The sequence below is a fragment of the Triplophysa rosa genome, linkage group LG6, assembly GCF_024868665.1.
Source record: "Triplophysa rosa linkage group LG6, Trosa_1v2, whole genome shotgun sequence".
NCBI classification, from domain to species: domain Eukaryota; kingdom Metazoa; phylum Chordata; class Actinopteri; order Cypriniformes; family Nemacheilidae; genus Triplophysa; species Triplophysa rosa.
In genome coordinates, this window is record NC_079895.1 from 18,946,529 (window position 1) to 18,963,424 (window position 16,896).

A 16,896-nucleotide genomic window follows, 5' to 3' on the forward strand; every position below is an offset into this window, starting at 1 on the left:
TCTCAAACTGAACATTCTATTGAGCCATGCATTCATCAAACTAAATAAACAGGTGAATACTAAGTATATTTACATAACGCAAATAGTATAAGCAAATAAAATTGGTTGATAATGAATAGTTTACAGAGGCAAAAAAATAAATAAAAGAAAGGTTATTAATAAAATATTAAAGAAAATATTAAATAAATAAAAGTTCAAGCAGACAGTCTTAGCTAAAGATTAACAAATTTGATACACTGGTCTGAAACTTTCCAGGAAATAAAACCCATGACCTTGACATTGATAGCGTTCAGTATCTTTTATACAGTAGAAATCTGTATAAAATAAAGCTAATTTTTCTAAAGGAAACCTCTAGTGTATGACTCATCCTGCTCTCAAAATGCTTTCGACTTTGACTCTCATGTTTACTCCATGTTTAGTGACCTCGTGAAAATACATACTTTATTGTGCCTTAAATGACAGCTTCCGAGAAATGCTAACAAAGAACATTAAAACCCATTCAGGCCTGAAATAATGATACACGAGACAGGGTATAGGGTTAAAAAACTAGTCTTTATTAACAACAAGTGTTATGATAGATTTCATCAAACTTAATTACTGTAGTTGGCATGATGGTTACCTTATAGATGGCTGTGCATTGTTTTGATATGCTCTTTCCATTTTTGAATTGGAGGACTGCCACAAGCAACAAGTTTCTTCAGCAACTGACTGGGTTTCAAATGAGGCACATCTGGATGGGCATGATGATAATGCTCCAACCTATCCAGCACTCTTCCCAAACCCACCATGTTGGCATAGAACATGGGCCCACCTCTGTGCCTCGGGAAACCATAACCAAACAGATAGATGACATCGATATCCTCTGGTTGAACAGCAATGCCATCCTCCAGAACACGGAAGCCCTCATTGGCCAGGACATAAAGGCATCGCTCGATTAGTTCCTGACTTGAGATTTTCCGCGGTTGGATGCTGTATCTCACCCTGTAGCCCTCAAGAAGTTTTTGGATCAGTGGGTCTGGCTTTGCCTCCGTACCCCCAGGTTTCTCATACACATACCACCCACATCCTGTCTTCTGGCCCATCCTGCCCTGCTCACAGAGCATGTCTGGAATCGGACTGTACCTATGCCCTTGGCGTCTATGTGGGGGATCTTTTGGGTCAACATCTGGTCCAGTCAACCCAGATTCCTTCCTGATTCTCCAACCGACATCAAGGCCTGCGAGGTCAGACATCCTGAAGACACCCATGGCAAAACCAAACTCCTCTAGAGCCCCGTCAACCTGTTCAGGCGTGGCCCCTTCCTCCAAAAGGAAGTTGGCTTGATCTGTGTAAGTCTTCACCATGCGGTTTCCAACAAATCCAGGGCAGTTTCCAACGGCGACACACACCTTTCCCATTCTCTTACCGAGGCTCATCGCTGTGGCAATGGTTTCACTTGAAGAACGTGGCCCACAGATGACCTCCAGGAGCTTCATCACATGTGCAGGTGAAAAGAAGTGCATCCCAGCTACCATGTGCGGTCTATCCGTCACACCAGCCAATGCATCAACATCCAGCCCAGAGGTGTTGGTGTAGAGTAAAGTGCTTGGTCGACACACCTTTGAAAGATCTCGGAAAAGACGTTTCTTAAGAGACATGTCTTCAAAGACGGCTTCAATGACAATGTCCACATCCTTCACATCCTGTAAGCTGAGGGTGAATTGGAGGAGGTAGAGGGAGGCGGTTACTCCCCGTCTTTTAGCATCTCTCTCCAGCATACCAATCACCATCTGCCTACCCGTCTCCAAGAGTTTCTTCTCTGTCTCAACAGCAATGACAGAAATCCCCACACGTGCAAGGGAGACAGCAATGCCCCTTCCCATAGTGCCCAGACCTAAGACAATAAATAAGTGGTCAATGATGAACAAAAATTATAAATTGTCATCCCAAACATGCAGAACACAAAAGACGACATTTTGAGGAATGTTGGTAGCCAAATAACAATGGCCCCATTGACTTCCATTATATGGACACAAAATCACCATCTTCTTTTGTGTTCCACAGAAGAAAGAGTCATATTCATATACCAGTTTTGAATCACATGAGGGTGAATAAATTATGACAACTATTTTTTTATTTTTGGACCTCGTTCACATATTCTTTGAGTACCTATGACGGCTGCCCTCCGGATGTCTCTGGGCTTTATGTTGCTCCATTGTGCTCCACTAGGCAGAGTCCATTTCCCAGCAGTCCTCTGAGCGAAGAAGCAGTACTGTAGAGCCCGGGCTTGGCTGGAGCTAAAGAGAGAGGCCATCAGTTCACTCTCTCGCTTCATACCCTTACTGTAAGGCAGGGTAGCAGCTGCCCTCACTGCCTGAATACACGCCAATGGTGCCATGACTCCCCGAGCCTTTTTTTGGACCTGCATGGTCACTGCTTCAAAGAGGGCATCCAAATTTGGAGGGCATGGCATGGTGAGTGTACTTATTCTTCGGGAAGACAACGGTTTGGCTGGAAAAGAATCCAAAATATTTTAAATGAATCTAAACAAGATGAAAATGATTGTAATAGACAAAGTTTGACCCTCAGCCCAATGTGTATTTTCAATTTGACTGACAGGTTTACATGGAAGCTGGTAAAGACATTATAGACTGAGACTCAATGTCCTAAAACAACACATTTAAAGCTGGTGTTTGATTCATATTACAGTACATGTACTTATGTACTTGAGTTATATTGTGTTCACATCTCTGGCATGCACTCTTTCACTTATTCCCACAGTCAGACAGAAATCCACACTCAACAAATCAACACACACATACAGAACAGCCCAACAAAATGGTATTTTTCTGAATTTATCACAGCTTCCAGCATTTGAACTCCAAGTCTCAGTGAAAGAATTGCACAGGGCAGTGCTTGATTCACCATAGCTTCTATCTGCATTAGATTCATCTCTCTCTCTCTCTCTCTCTCTCTCGAATCTGGGTCACTGTGATGTGTCTTAAAGGGCCAGAAGGAACAGACATTCCAATCTACTTTTCTTTACATGCTTAATTAATTCTACAAATATTTCAAAGTAGTTTTATCTGAGGTGAATAAACATTTCATTGTATAGTGGCCACAGGCAACACATTCTCTGAGTAGCACAAAAAGCGTAATGAAATCCTTGAACTGATGTCTTAGCCTCTGGCTAATTTTGGGTGCATTTACATCCATGGATGTGTATTAATGTACATTGTCTCTTTTGAAAATAAATAAATAAAATAAAAAACCAATAAAAAATGTCTGATGTACTGTGTGTGCTATAATGGACTATACAGATGTATCTGTGCTTAATCTGTGATTCAGTGGGCAGGACTTGGATGGCTAATGCTGTGATTTATTGTAAGTAGGACGGGTCAGATCCTGATAGGGATCCTGATAGGTGCATGTGGCAGATGTTTCAGCAATTGGGAAACAAGATAAAGCTGTGAGAGCCGAGATCAGGATTCTACAGAGAGTGTTAGCAATATTGATTACTTCTCACATGTCTTTTCACCTAATTAAAAGCAAACAAAATGAACACATAACATGGACTAGATTGTTCAATTTATCTCAACATTGACCACCCAACTTGCATTTAGAAAAATGAGTTTTGTCTGAATGGTTTCATAAAGAACCTGTAAAGTACTTTTCTGTTTCCAAAGGTTCTTTTGAAAGGGGTTCTTTACAGTAGATGGTTCTCAAACTGGGGGCCTGTTAGCATCTGAAACACCCAAGATGGATCCAGAGGGGCCACATATTTTGTGGAATTTTATGAAATATAGAAATGTATCATATATTTCATGCAATTAAACAAGATTAAGATTACTGTAAGTCTTTATTTGAGGGGCTGCAAAGGGATGCACTCTACACAAAGGGGGCCTTACAATGAAAAAGTTTGAGAACCACTGCTTTAGGTTATAAAAAAGTAAGAAAGAAATTATTGAAAAGAAACGGTTTGAGTAAATGGTTCTTAGATAGCATCACTGTGAAGAACCTTTTCTAGCACCTTTTAAGCACTACAATACAGTATAAAGATTCTTTTAGCATTTCTATATTGCAAAATATCCGTATGGGTCAAAGACGTTAAGATGTCCCATCAAAAGAAATTTACAAAAGTGATTTATGTCCATAGAAACACATTAAATGCTAGTAAAATGTCTACTTTATGGTTTCAACTAGTTTTTGGAGAATAAAATATCCAAATTTGGTTGAAATAATTTTACATTGTCATTCAGTGTAACACAATATTTATGTACAAATTCAAACAACATGCTTATTCTGACTTGTACATATTGAAATATATAAAAGAATAATGGAGAGAGCATTTGGGGAGAAAGTAATTAGTCATTTAATATGTCATAAATTGATTTTTATTGTAAATATGCCTCACAAGATTGTTACACTGATTGACATTTTAGTGGGCGTCTTCTGTAAATCAGGGGAAAATGTATGATATTTATTTTTTGATCAGAAAAACAAACAAAAATGCAATTAAACAGAAAACTTTTTCATTTTTTTTAACAACAACATTTTAAAGCAGTATTACACTTATTGTTTTTATGCTTAAACCTTTTTTCTTTGACCCATATATAGATGTTATTTTAAGTATATGAGAGAATGGGGAGACTTAATACACTGTATGTAGTTTGCAATGTCTTGTCTCATGTAAGTAGGTGGTCCTTCATGACCACCTTGATTTGTGCAACCATGTTAAAAGCACCCTCTGATTTGCTGATATTTCTTTAAAATTATGTTAAGTTATACATTCAGAACTTGGTAATAACAACAACGTTAAACTAAATTAAATGACTTCTATAAGCAATTATAGTACTAAATGGAAGCCTATTTTACTGCTTAGCAACCTTGAAGCTTCTGGTGGGTCTTTTGAAAAGATAAACATTTTTCTAAAGAAAAAACACGTATTTGCACCCTATTAGGATCACATTCATGTTGTTTATCATGGAGGCTACTGCTTAACCATGCACAAAAAAAAAACTCTTGAGTAAATACAAGTTCAAAAAACTATTTATATGAACATTTTCTATGAGGTCTTATTTTAGGTGGAATCAACTGTTTACTTCCTCAGAGATGTGTTAACCATTTAACATTAGTCACTAAAGCAGGCACACTTGGCTGCTGTCCGCCATACCTGGGCTCCGCAATTCCATTTAGTTGCCAGGATTTGGCCGGGCTGATCTTTGCTCAGCATGTGATTACAGAGAGCGCATTAGCTGCGTGGCCGATCTTTAATCTCCCTCCAAAGCTCATCCTGACTCTAAATGAACCCCGATCTCTCTGTAAGAGTGTCACTCACAACATTCACATTACAAGGGATCTGGCTCCCTCAGTCTCAGCGGGAATGATTTCTTGAGTCAGTATTTCTTCTGCTATAGCCACCCTAATCTTGCCTTTCCCTCAATGGAGACCCCCCTAAGCACTTCTGTAGAGGTCAATGAACAGCTTCACTGTAGATCTGAGGAATATTCTGTGCATTTCTGATGCAGAAAAACTAATTCATGCATTTATGACTTCAAGACTTGATTATTGTAATGCACTACTTAGTGGTTATCCTGCATCATCATTAAACAAAGTTAGTTAGTTAGTTAGTTAGTACAGTTAGTTCAAAATGCAGCTGCTAGAGTTCTTACAAGGTCTAGAAAATTTGACCACAACACCAATTTTATCATCCCAACACTGGCTACCCATTAAGATATAGATGACTGAATTGAATTGAATCTGCAAGAGCTCAATCATTTGGCAGAAATAGGTTTGAGCGTCTGGTTTTAATTGCTCTTATATCACTTTATTACTGAAGGAACTGAAAGGTAAAGAATCCATTTTCTAAAGCTGCAGAGAGGGAGTCTGAAATCCAGGTACAGTGGAGCATGATTCACTAAACTCCAAGCGACAATTTGAACACTGTATTTGACTTTACGTCACCCACAAAAGCCCAGTGTTTTAATACAGATTCTACTGAGGCAATTAGTTCCTAAACAGTTTCTAAAAACAGATATATTTGTCATGCTTATTAACCAGTTTGAGATGATTTAAAGGCTATCTTATAATGAAAGGGAATAAAAGATCAGTAAAATTTCTCAAGACACAGACTGTTAAATTTAAAAAAACATTGAAATCTAAAGCAGTGGTCACCAACCCTGCTCCTGAAGATCGACTATCCTGAAGATTTCAGCTCTAACCCCAATCAAACACACCTGAACTATCTAATCAAGGTGTTCAGGTTTGCTTGATAATTACAGACAGGTGTGCTGAAGCAGGGTTGGAGCTGCAGTCTGCAGGACGGTCGATCTCCAGGAACAGGGTTGGTGACCACTGATCTAAAGGGTCAAAATTAATATTCTAACAATGCTTGTCCTTTTAGACATCTTAAAAAATAGATCAAATGCATTTAACTACTCTGAAACTCATTGACAAGGATATGAGAAAGTGAGAAAGGATTTCTCTGGTATGTTCCCTGACTCTGAGGATTCTACTTCACATGCTCTGCATGTCTGTGACATACCTACAGCTCTTAATGCAAACTCCACAGCCATCTTACATGCATTCTCATCTGTGATCTGGTCAACCATGCCCAGCTTTAGGGCTTCCTGGGCAGAGACATGATGACCTGTAACAATAATTGATTGTGGATTAGGTAATGGATGATGGACTGACTATTTTCTTACTATGTCTTATATACTATGACAAGGGGTGAAGAAATTCCATCATAATTACAAAATAACTCTTATGTGTTAAAGGAACAGTATCCTGTATCTGAAATTGGTTTATCAACCCCTACTGTATGTCACCAATATTTTTTTTATTTGAAAGCTTAGTGGAAGGCAAGATTTTCAGTGAATGTGAATTTTCTCACACAGTGCTTACACATTTTTGTAGAGAATGGGCATCTTAAAATACAAATTCAATATAAATTATGATACAGACAATAAAGTGGATCAATCAGGATAAAGCAAGCATAGCACTTTTGTGCTATTTAATATTATTTTTAACATTTTCCATATCTTTATCTTTGTGAAAGAGTTATACAGGTTTTAAATGACAATAGAGTGAGTGAATAAATTAGGACAGATATGTTGCTTCTGAATGTTGTTATTCTGGCTGAATAAGGTAATCAGAAATAATGTACAATGCTGACCCCTAGTGGGACAAAACAACAGTAATTTTTTACTGAAAACAAAATGTTTCAAAATGAGGATGATCATTTGAGATTCATTGTAGCTTTCTATGCGGTTTAAGAAATTGATGTACACGTTGTGAAAACACTTTCTGAATCAATGACTGAACTCTACTCTTTAAAAAATCTATAATACTCCATCGGTAGTACACAAATGTATGATATGAACTGTGGGTGTGACTACAGGTTAAGTGTATGATTTACCAGTGGTGATCAGTTCTAGTGCAGCAGGAATGCCAATGAGCCTGGGAAGGCGCTGTGTTCCCCCAGCAGCTGGCAGAAGACCCAAAGTCACCTCTGGAAGTCCAAGTCGTGCCTGGAAAACACAACATATGGTATATACCCATAAACCACAAAACAACCTTGCCCTACAATGCGAAACATCAAACCTTAATCTCAAAATGTATGCAAAGAATGGTGCATAAGTTAATACACTATGTTCAATAGTTTACCTTAGAGTGTGCAATACGGTAATGACAGGCGAGAGCTAATTCGAAACCCCCGCCGAGTGCCACCCCTTCTATGGCAGCAATCACAGGCTTCTCTCCTGCTTCTATGTCATCAAACAACATTACCAAGGAATGTCCTCTCATAGGCGCAGCAAACTCACGAATGTCTGCACCTAGAAAGAACGTACAGTATCATCAAATCTTCTCACCTTCCAGACCATGATTATAAAAATAATGAGCTGAAAGAATCTCACTGTTGTAACATGCCTTTTAGTGTACATTTATTATTAATATCTGAACAGCATATGTTCAACTTGAAAATACGCATTTTGTGTTTTTCATAATCCTACCGCCACAGAATCTTTCATTCTCTCCACATATCACCACAGCTTTCACCTTTGGGTCACCCAGGGCACGCTTAATTTTCTCTGTGATGCCATAACGTACTGCAGAACTACAGAGAAAGAGGAAGATATGATAGGATAGGATTTGTATAGATCATTAATATAAATACTTTCATAATAATTAATGCATTCAATGACACAGTCCTGTCTACAATATGACAACACAAATCACAAGAGGTTGTTTAAGTTACGCAAGTCAGAGCAACAACAGATAGGGATTTTATTTAACATACCAGGTCAAGTTCCACTAGGGGAAAGTCTCAGTGGGATTTTTTTTATTACAAGACTCAAGACTATAAATTTACATGCCCTGCAAACATTGCCACCAAATGTTTGGCAATGTTAACCATTTTACCATTACCAATTTTATTGTTAATGGTTTTGTATCGTTGTTAATTGTTTTTATTGCATATGGATTCTCTGATTCATACTGTCAATTTACTTTTTGCTATGGTGTATTTTTAGTTTTATTGTTTTCCTGGTTTGTCATTTATTGCATGATTTTTTACATTCTATTTTCTTTGTTATTTATTGCTTGTTGCCCGTGAAAAAAACACTTTATTTTAGCAGAGTACAGCACATATGACAAAGAATCTGAATCTTGACCCTACTGTTATTTGAGCACATGTTTCATATGCATCAGGAAAATATATTTGTATTGAAAAAGTTACAAAATTATTCACTAATTATTTACTTGGGTTACATATTTAAATCAGCAGAATTCACAAAATCAAATGTTTTTAAGCTATACACAGTACGTAGCCTACAATTAAAAAACATGGCTTATTGTTAAGACACAAAAACAAATGCATTTAGTTTTAAAAGGTGACGATTTCAAAAAGTATTGTCACTTACCTCAAGGCATTGACTGGTGGGTTGGTAAGGGTGATCAGTGCTAATGATCCTTTAACAAGTTCATATCGGGCCATTGTGTTGAGCTAAACTGTGTTGTGACCTGAATTAAAATGGAGAGGGAGTAAAATACCTGCAGAGTGCAGGACTTATTTTGTTGCGAACAAAGTGCGTCAACACCACCACACCCACTCCTTCTTTATTATGTGAACGTGTGTCTTTAAGAACACATCGTCGCATGTTCTACGAGTCTTTAAAGATTTTTCTGCGTGAAGGAGTAGACGCATTGCTTTAAAAACAAAAACAAAAGGTTCCCACACATGGTGGACACAAATGGAAGAACATTTTCAAATTTCCCCGGAAGCGAATTTAGGAATTGCAAACACGGCTTGGTCATGAATATTAATTAAGTGATACATTACGTAGTTGGTCGTGACGGAAGTATTTCAAGAAATTACTAATTTACCTTATTTTACATTGTTTTGTCTTTGTGCATTTAAATTATCTTGGCTTTGTTTATTAAGTTCATTTCTTAATTGATTTGTTAAGCTTTTGTGCATAATTTTATTTCCTGAATAAAAAAAGTGTTGTTGGTGGGTGGTAGTAAACTGGCCAATCAACCAACGCACGCTCATAAATATTGAAAATCTTGCGTGACTCATTGACACAACAAGAACGCCACCAATCAACGTGCGTAAACGTTCCCGGAAGTTGTCCACGGTGTGGGGTTTTGACTAGGGATACAGCTATCTCTACTTTTGGCACGCTGAAAAACAGTTGATTAATGTTTTTTATTGTAAGGTTAGGTTTAGGGTTAGGATAGATGTTAGTTAATGTAACTTATTGTAATTACATGGAGAGATTTTGCACCACTTCTGGCCGTAGCTGTCTCCACGGTAGTGTGGTGTTTTGGCTAGAACGGACACTGCGCCCTCTATCTCCTCCGTCATGCGTTCGCTACTTGGGCTGATCGCTGTGATAGTGACAAGTACATTCTACCTTTACATACTGTCATCTTATTTGCCCCCTGGACCTCAGCTACCTAAATACAGTCATGAAGAAAACACGGAGAAATCTACTGGAGATGACAACCAGCAAAGTGAAGAGACTTCATCCTCCAGGTCTGCGTCTCTAAGCGTGTGTAACGATCACTGTTGTTGGTTTTTGTTCATGTGGACTTGTGATTTAACATTGCAGAAAAAAAAGAAAGGAAAGAAAACATACAAATAGAAGTGAATATCAAAATAAAATGAATGCTCTCTCTCTGTCTTGTCCTTGTCTCCATTTGGCATTCGGCAGTCACTTCTGTTGTATGTGTTGTCTTAATTCTGTCATAGTGTTTGTTCATAATAATAATATTAATAATAATAATGAATAGGTACGATTAAGTCCTCATTATCTGGTCCAGGTTGAAGTTCCCATCAGACCTGGAAGAACTTAAGGAGATGTCCCTGCTGTTGCAGTTTTATAAGACAGAGCACACTGGATATGTGCTGTTACTCTTCTGCAGTGCCTACCTCTACAAGCAGGCTTTTGCCATACCCGGTTCTTCTTTTTTAGTAAGTACACAGTGTTTACAAAAACAAAGTACTTTACTGAAAGCTACATAACATTTGGTTTATTCATGTATTTATTTTTGTCTTCAGAACATTTTGGCTGGGGCCTTGTTCGGGACATGGTATGGTCTTCTGCTGGCCTGTGTTCTCACTACAGTAGGTGCCACTCTTTGTTTTCTCTTGTCCCAAGCATTTGGCAAACAGCACATTGTGAGACTCTTCCCTGATAAAGTGGCCATGCTGCAAAAGAAGGTGTGTAATGAAAATAAATATTTTTTAATCATTTACTTATCTCACTGCTGGTCCAGGCTCGTATATTGTCAGAAACTTCATATAATCTGCTCAACTACATGCCTTCCCATATGAAGAAAATATGTTTTGTTTTTTAGGTTGAAGAAAACCAAAGTAGTTTTTTTTTTTTCCTACTTTTCCTGAGATTCTTTCCCATGAGTCCAAACTGGTTCTTAAACATGGCATCCCCAATACTGAACATTCCTGTCACTCTCTTCTTCATGGCTGTCTTCATTGGTAAATGTATATTTAAATGTCTTAAAAGTGCATGGGGATGCCACAGTCAAATAGTTTACAGTTTATAGTTCACAGTCAAATGAGGAATATTTCTTTAAGCAAAAGTGTAAGAATAGTGATACCGCGGTTAACTTTAAACTATTGGGCTGGCAGCACAACTCAATGTAAAATAAAATTGCTTTAATTATTTAAATTGATTATATAAATTAATTTTAACATTTGAAGTCTTCCTTTTCATTTTATTGATTTATAACATCTGCATTTCTCTCAGGCCTGATGCCATACAACTTCATCTGTGTCCAGACTGGCTCAATGCTGTCTGACATCTCCTCTCTGGATGACTTGTTCTCCTGGACTGTGGTGTTTCAGTTGCTTCTTATTGCCTGTGTTGCACTGTTACCGGGAGCTCTCATACGTAAATACAGTAGCCAACATCTTCACCTGCATGGCCTCGAACCTAATGGACTCAACCAAGACAAGAAGCACAAATAAGAGACAGTGTGGGGTCATTGTTTAGAGCCGCATTATGGGTGGCCATCGTTTGCATTCAAGAGATTTAAAACTTCTAAAATCTTTCTGTGGCCTCTTTTAAAGCTTTTATTCAATGAAAATGGAATTTACGTGTTGGCTGCTGTGCCATTTATTGACCTTTATACATGGGAGTGATTTAAAAGAGTATATAATGTTTGGCTGTCTTTTTAGAAAGGTTTCTGAGTTTGTGTATTTGGTGTTGAAATCTTAATCCTGGTTCAATGTACAATTCAACAGAGATGTGGAAATATAAACATTAATCAGCTTTCACATACTGTACATTGCACATTCAGTTTATATGAGTGGGCATTACTATTCTTCACAAGCCATAATGAGAAATGAAATCAGGTTTTATGTCGAGTGTGTGCTTTTGTAGTCCCTAGTTTATGTTATAACATTGGTGGACAGGGAAATACAGATAATTGAGATACAGTAAATGTTTTCATTGTTTTGTATGCAAAACTAATAATGTTGATTTTGTAGATTTGGTTTATGTTGGTGCTTTCAAATTAGTGATCCACCTCAGTGAAGTGGGAAAATATTCATATTTTACATTTTTGGTATTCATGTAAATTTTAATTGAGCACACCAAGCTGTACATATTCCATCATTTGCAAACTCAGTGGAGTGAGAACTCAGTCATAGCCTTTAAAACGGCCAATGTAATGTTAATGTTAGAGGTGGATGGTAAATTAAAATGATTCCTTTTCTGTGTTCCAGTGCCATTAGCAATGTTTGGATCAGAATGTGTAAATCAGTTTAAAGTTTTGTATGTGGGTAACCAAAAACCAACATTGCAAATAAAAGTTTTGGATATGATGTAATTTAATAATTATCTTTTCCACTCATTTCATCAGTTTATTATCAGAATAAGCTTGGCTAAGCATCAGATGTGCACTTTATTGGAATCTTTTGTATTCGTTACTGTATTTGTCCATTACTGCTATGATGTCACATTTGTAAATATTTCAAATACTGTTTTTGTATGAATGTTGGTAACAAAAACCATTGGTCCCCATTGACTTCGATTGAATGATCACAAAACTGATGCAAGTCATGGGGACCAACAGTTTTCGTCTTCTTTTGTGTTCTGCAGAAGAAAGTCATACAGGTTTGAAATGACAAGAGGGTGAAGTAAATTATTACAGAATTTTAGTTTTTGGGTGAACCATCCTATTAACTACACGCGATTTGTCTGAAAGACAGTTTGTTTACCCAACAACATACCCAACAATTGTGTGACAAAATTAGCTTTGGACACAAGCTTTTTAGAAACAATTTTTATTGCTCAAATCCATGTTGATCAGCAGTACAGTTCAGCTACATTTCAAAACAACATGGTTGTTAGCAAAAAATAAAATCAGCTCTCAGTTCTCTGCCCCCCACTAACCACAATGCAGCTGGGGGGATATGCCAGGCAGTGGAGGGCCCAGTCTATGTTTCACATCGAAATGAACAAATGTGAGAAGCTTGAGAGCTGCGTAGGAATGGATCTGCCGCATGGATGTAGAGAGAAGTTATTTTCACAGCCTATGATTCGTGTGGATTTCTCATGCATCGCTCTGATTTTCCTCTCACGCCGAGTTAAATGTAACTAGAACAGTACTGTCATACTGTGAGCAACTATAGCTGTGCCTGTGGTGTCTATTCTAAAATATCAACCTATGGCAAATATCAAGAAACATAGAACAGCACCTAATTTAAGTGTCCCTTCACCCTAAAAGCTTTAGGGTACAATGCAGACCGCAATCGTTCCAAGATGATAATTCATGCCAACACTACAATCGACAGCTAATCCTAAACTGACCTGATTAATTTGATTTATTAGCTATGCCTGTTGGCCTACAAAAGTAATGCAAAGACCTCGATTCTCCCTAGCATTATGTTACAGGATATCATAGTGGATAGCAAGACAGCTTCAATACCAGACTACAGAGACAATATAACAGTGTGATGTTAGTTAATGCATGTAACGTCTAATGCTTCCATAAAGTTAAATACCAAACGATGCACACCTGACGAAGCTCTGAAATACAAACTCTTAAGAAAAAGTTAAGAACCACTGTAGAATAGATAGACGTCTACCGACAGCGTGGCGCGTATTACACTAACAGTTACGAGTTATCTGAGTTATACTGCTACACAACCTGAAATCCATCAATGAGCAAACACCTGAGATTAAGCAGAAAACCTTAAATTCAGGGGAAATTATTTTCTCATACGGCAAAGTCTACCAGATCATTTTAAGCGAAGACATCCACAAGGCACGGGCCTTCGTGGAAACAATTTAGGCTAATATAAGGAATAGCGGTTAATCAGCTAAAAACCTCTAACCTTCCCTAGCTAACAAAACTAACAATGCTCCCAAGCACCTGATGTCTGTGCTACTCTTTGTGGGTAAATGTAATGCGAGTCGCTTCAGTTTAGGTAAAAATGCTAACAATTTACACAGGTCTATTGTAACACGTCAACTGAGTATCACCCTTACCAGAAACAGTAAAACGTTAGGAAAACTAAAAGTATGGTGTAAAACAGACAGTTCAGTCCACAGACAACTGAGTGAGTAATTGTGAATTACTGTATCAAAGCAAACCAGCCTTGCCTGAATCTACAACTGCTCTCTTCATTGACTTGCATTCTCCTCTGTTGAGCTCATGTAAGAGACGTACACCTCAGTCTTTGAGAGGTTACAGACATTACAGCATGTACTATTGTATAACCGGCAACAGGAGCGAAAGAGTACATCTGAGGCTACGGAAATACCTGCATTTGTTTTATTTTCACAGATAAACACATGGACTATTCTGTACTGTTTTATTTTTTCTTTACAATTTTATCAATCTACATTTGTAGAGTTTTATGTGAAAGACCTTATTTAAAAAAAATCTTGAATTAAAAAATTTGGTCTGCATTTCCTGAATATGTACTGATCGTTTTTAATCATTATAATATAAAATGTAAAGAGAAAGCTGGCTTAGACATCTGACAGTGTAGTTTCTCCAGGACAATACTTTGAACTAAGCCATTTTACATTATCCATCTTTTTTTAAATCTTTGATCTGAAAATCAGTACACAGTATCCACATTCACAATCCCTTTCGGGCAGGTAGGTACTCCTGTAAATCCTCTTTTTGGTCCATGTCACATGGACTCGATTACACATTTGCTAAATGTCAGCACAGACGAGAGCTCCAGTAAACGTGGTAAATTCGGGTACAGTTCTGAACGCTTTAAGATCCATTCCTTTGTTTCCGACGGACCTGAAGACTTCAGACTACTTCTTTTTCTTGATCTTTTTATTATAAAAAAATGAAAAGAGACATTTTAAAACGTTCCGTTTACAAGGCATACAAAACGTGGAAAAAAGGGAAATGAAAGCCTGGACTGAGGTACCCTGACGCCTGAGGTAGATCACAATACTGACATGCGCACCAATCACATTCTGATCAAAGTGTTGTGGTGATTCACTTACTGTTCTGTTGGTTAGTATACTATCAATATTCAGTTTACTTCCAAGACATTAAACACTTCCCTTCAGAATAACATGGCAGTGTTCCACCAAAAAAACTGTTTTTTGTTTGTTTCGTAATAATAGCTCTCATCACAAAATAGGAAAAATAGATTCATAAATATTTCTCTCTCTTTATATATATATCTATATACACACACGCATACACACAAATGGAAGCTGTGCGTATTGGCATAAACCTTTGCGTCTGGAAGATGTGGCTTGGCTCTCATTGGTTGAGGGAGCTGTCTGTGATGTCATAGACCGGTGACGTTTAAGGCCACAAGCTTCCATGGTCAAATTAAGAAAAGAAAAACAATAATATCGACAATAAAGCACAAAGGCATACATCCATGCCTGCATGTCCAGCAAACCGTTGAAACAGTCGATCAGTTTTGCAAAACAAACAAACAAAAATAACTGAAAACTTGCTGACCAACTAGCTCACTGACATTACAAGGTGGTGTTCTTTCTATAAGGCTGCGTTATTGTACATTCACAGCTGTCATGCCGTTTAGAAAGCTCCCTGACAAAGAGGTTTAAAGCCAAACAAGGTCGTGTGTGTACCACAGATTATATGGTGCCTCCTCATCCCATCCCCCCCCCCATCCTCTCCCAATCTGATGCTCGAATAACATTTTGAGTTGCCCATATTTTTGTTTTTTTTCAGCACAGATTAAGGCAGAGAATTCGGTGCGCGTGCTATTTACGATTCTGCCAAACCATTAAAGGTGCGCTGTCTTTTAGACGCTAGTTCCTGCTTTATATTCTTTACACACCCCTAAAGCAAACAAGAGGTGCTACCAATCCAACTACAACATCACTCCCCATAAAGGCCTGTCACTTGAACCGACTGCCGCCAACGTCCTCGTGTGGGGAAAACGGCAATCGGTATACTTAAAAAAAACATTTTCTTGTGTTAAAGCTGTCAGCTGATATAATGGAGAGGAGAACTAAATGAGATAAAAGCTAGAAATGAAAGATATGCACAGTAAGAAATGTTTCAACGGGATATGAACCCCATCTGTTGGCACACACAGGCTAAAGATTCAGAATGATCCACAGGTCCTTCTCATCTGGTGTTTTCTGTAGACGGTGTGTCCCAAAACACAACAATCTTTTATTTAACCATATCATCCCATCATTACCAAAACAATGTTATGCACATGTGCACTACTCGTCTGATGGCTTGTGCAAAACATAAAAAGATAATTTAGTATTTGTTCTAGTGTATGGGTGAGAATACTGCTCAGGATAATCGAAATCGCAATCTGAACTTCAGGACCACATACGAGGAAAAAATATTTGTCCCGAATGCTTGTGCACACCCATGCTTTAACTACCCAAAAAAACAACACAACTCAGTCAAAATGCATCAGTGAACACATTAATGGAGCTTCTTATCTGTGTGTTAAACCTAAACTAAACCTAAATTAACAAGTTTAAGGAAATTGTTGTGCGGGAATGTTTTGTGTCTCGACAAAAGACGTCCCCATAAGCCCAGTCTTCTCTTAGTCAGGGTTTGTTTTATCAAGAAAAAAAACATCTGTCTTACTTCCACTCCACTCCATCCAGCCACCCCCCACCCCCTCCCCAAGCTGGCAGTGCACTCAGAGCCCTTCTGCCTGGGGCTCCATCATCTCCCCTTGAAAGAAGTTCTTTGGTTTTGATCCTGCGGCTGCTAGTCTGCCCGGCCGGTCCCCTTTCGTCCGGTCTGATTCCAGTTGGGAGGGCTACATTCATCGGCAGGTGCCCGCTGGGGCTGCCCTGACGGTCACTTGGAGTGGTGTGTCATGGAGGCGCCCTGCTGGTGCTTCTGCTCCTGTTGTTTCACCTGCTGGATGATCTCCCTGATTTTCCTCTGTGCGGTCTG

At 38.2% G+C, this 16,896-nt stretch overlaps 3 protein-coding genes across 8 annotated transcripts in view; 1 reads left to right on the plus strand and 2 right to left on the minus strand.

The window, feature by feature from the left end:
* Window positions 1-533: 533 nt before the first annotated feature.
* On the minus strand, window positions 534-9,255 carry ehhadh (enoyl-CoA, hydratase/3-hydroxyacyl CoA dehydrogenase). The gene is made up of 7 exons (XM_057336946.1): window positions 8,904-9,255; window positions 7,995-8,098; window positions 7,648-7,817; window positions 7,400-7,511; window positions 6,524-6,628; window positions 2,149-2,490; window positions 534-1,873 (listed from the first exon to the last, which is right to left on the minus strand). Exons 1-7 carry the CDS (start codon window positions 8,975-8,977, stop codon window positions 621-623), a joined length of 2,160 nt encoding a protein of 719 aa, XP_057192929.1. The 5' UTR covers window positions 8,978-9,255; the 3' UTR covers window positions 534-620.
* A 347-nt stretch (window positions 9,256-9,602) lies between these two features.
* On the plus strand, window positions 9,603-11,627 carry tmem41aa (transmembrane protein 41aa). 2 transcript variants are annotated; one of them, XM_057336475.1, is made up of 5 exons: window positions 9,603-10,021; window positions 10,309-10,459; window positions 10,547-10,708; window positions 10,846-10,984; window positions 11,256-11,627. In XM_057336475.1, exons 1-5 carry the CDS (start codon window positions 9,849-9,851, stop codon window positions 11,474-11,476), a joined length of 846 nt encoding a protein of 281 aa, XP_057192458.1. In that variant the 5' UTR covers window positions 9,603-9,848; the 3' UTR covers window positions 11,477-11,627. The 2 variants fall into 2 exon arrangements, with proteins under 2 accessions (XP_057192458.1, XP_057192459.1); XM_057336476.1 differs by having other exon boundaries at window positions 10,547-10,612.
* Window positions 11,628-11,755: 128 nt separating this feature from the next.
* Window positions 11,756-16,896, minus strand: part of igf2bp2a (insulin-like growth factor 2 mRNA binding protein 2a) — a 111,017-nt gene continuing 105,876 nt past the window's right edge. For all 5 annotated transcript variants that reach the window (XM_057336469.1, XM_057336468.1, XM_057336470.1 and 2 more), the window contains one exon: window positions 11,756-16,893. In XM_057336469.1, coding sequence (XP_057192452.1) covers window positions 16,798-16,893 — 96 coding nt within the window. In that variant the 3' untranslated portion in view covers window positions 11,756-16,797. The remainder of the gene's footprint in view (window positions 16,894-16,896) is intronic.

What these genes read in the sequence shown, in the direction of transcription:
- ehhadh (XM_057336946.1), bottom strand. Translation starts at nt 8,977, where the DNA reads ATGGCCCGATATGAACTTGTTAAAGGATCATTAGCACTGATCACCCTT. An exon ending in GAATGAAAGATTCTGTGGCG is followed by an intron (nt 7,818 to 7,994) that starts GTAGGATTATGA and finishes CGTTCTTTCTAG; the next exon opens with GTGCAGACATTCGTGAGTTT. An exon ending in ACTAGAACTGATCACCACTG is followed by an intron (nt 6,629 to 7,399) that starts GTAAATCATACA and finishes TTATTGTTACAG; the next exon opens with GTCATCATGTCTCTGCCCAG.
- tmem41aa (XM_057336475.1), top strand. Translation starts at nt 9,849, where the DNA reads ATGCGTTCGCTACTTGGGCTGATCGCTGTGATAGTGACAAGTACATTC. An exon ending in GAAGAGACTTCATCCTCCAG is followed by an intron (nt 10,022 to 10,308) that starts GTCTGCGTCTCT and finishes TATCTGGTCCAG; the next exon opens with GTTGAAGTTCCCATCAGACC. An exon ending in TGGCCATGCTGCAAAAGAAG is followed by an intron (nt 10,709 to 10,845) that starts GTGTGTAATGAA and finishes TTTGTTTTTTAG; the next exon opens with GTTGAAGAAAACCAAAGTAG.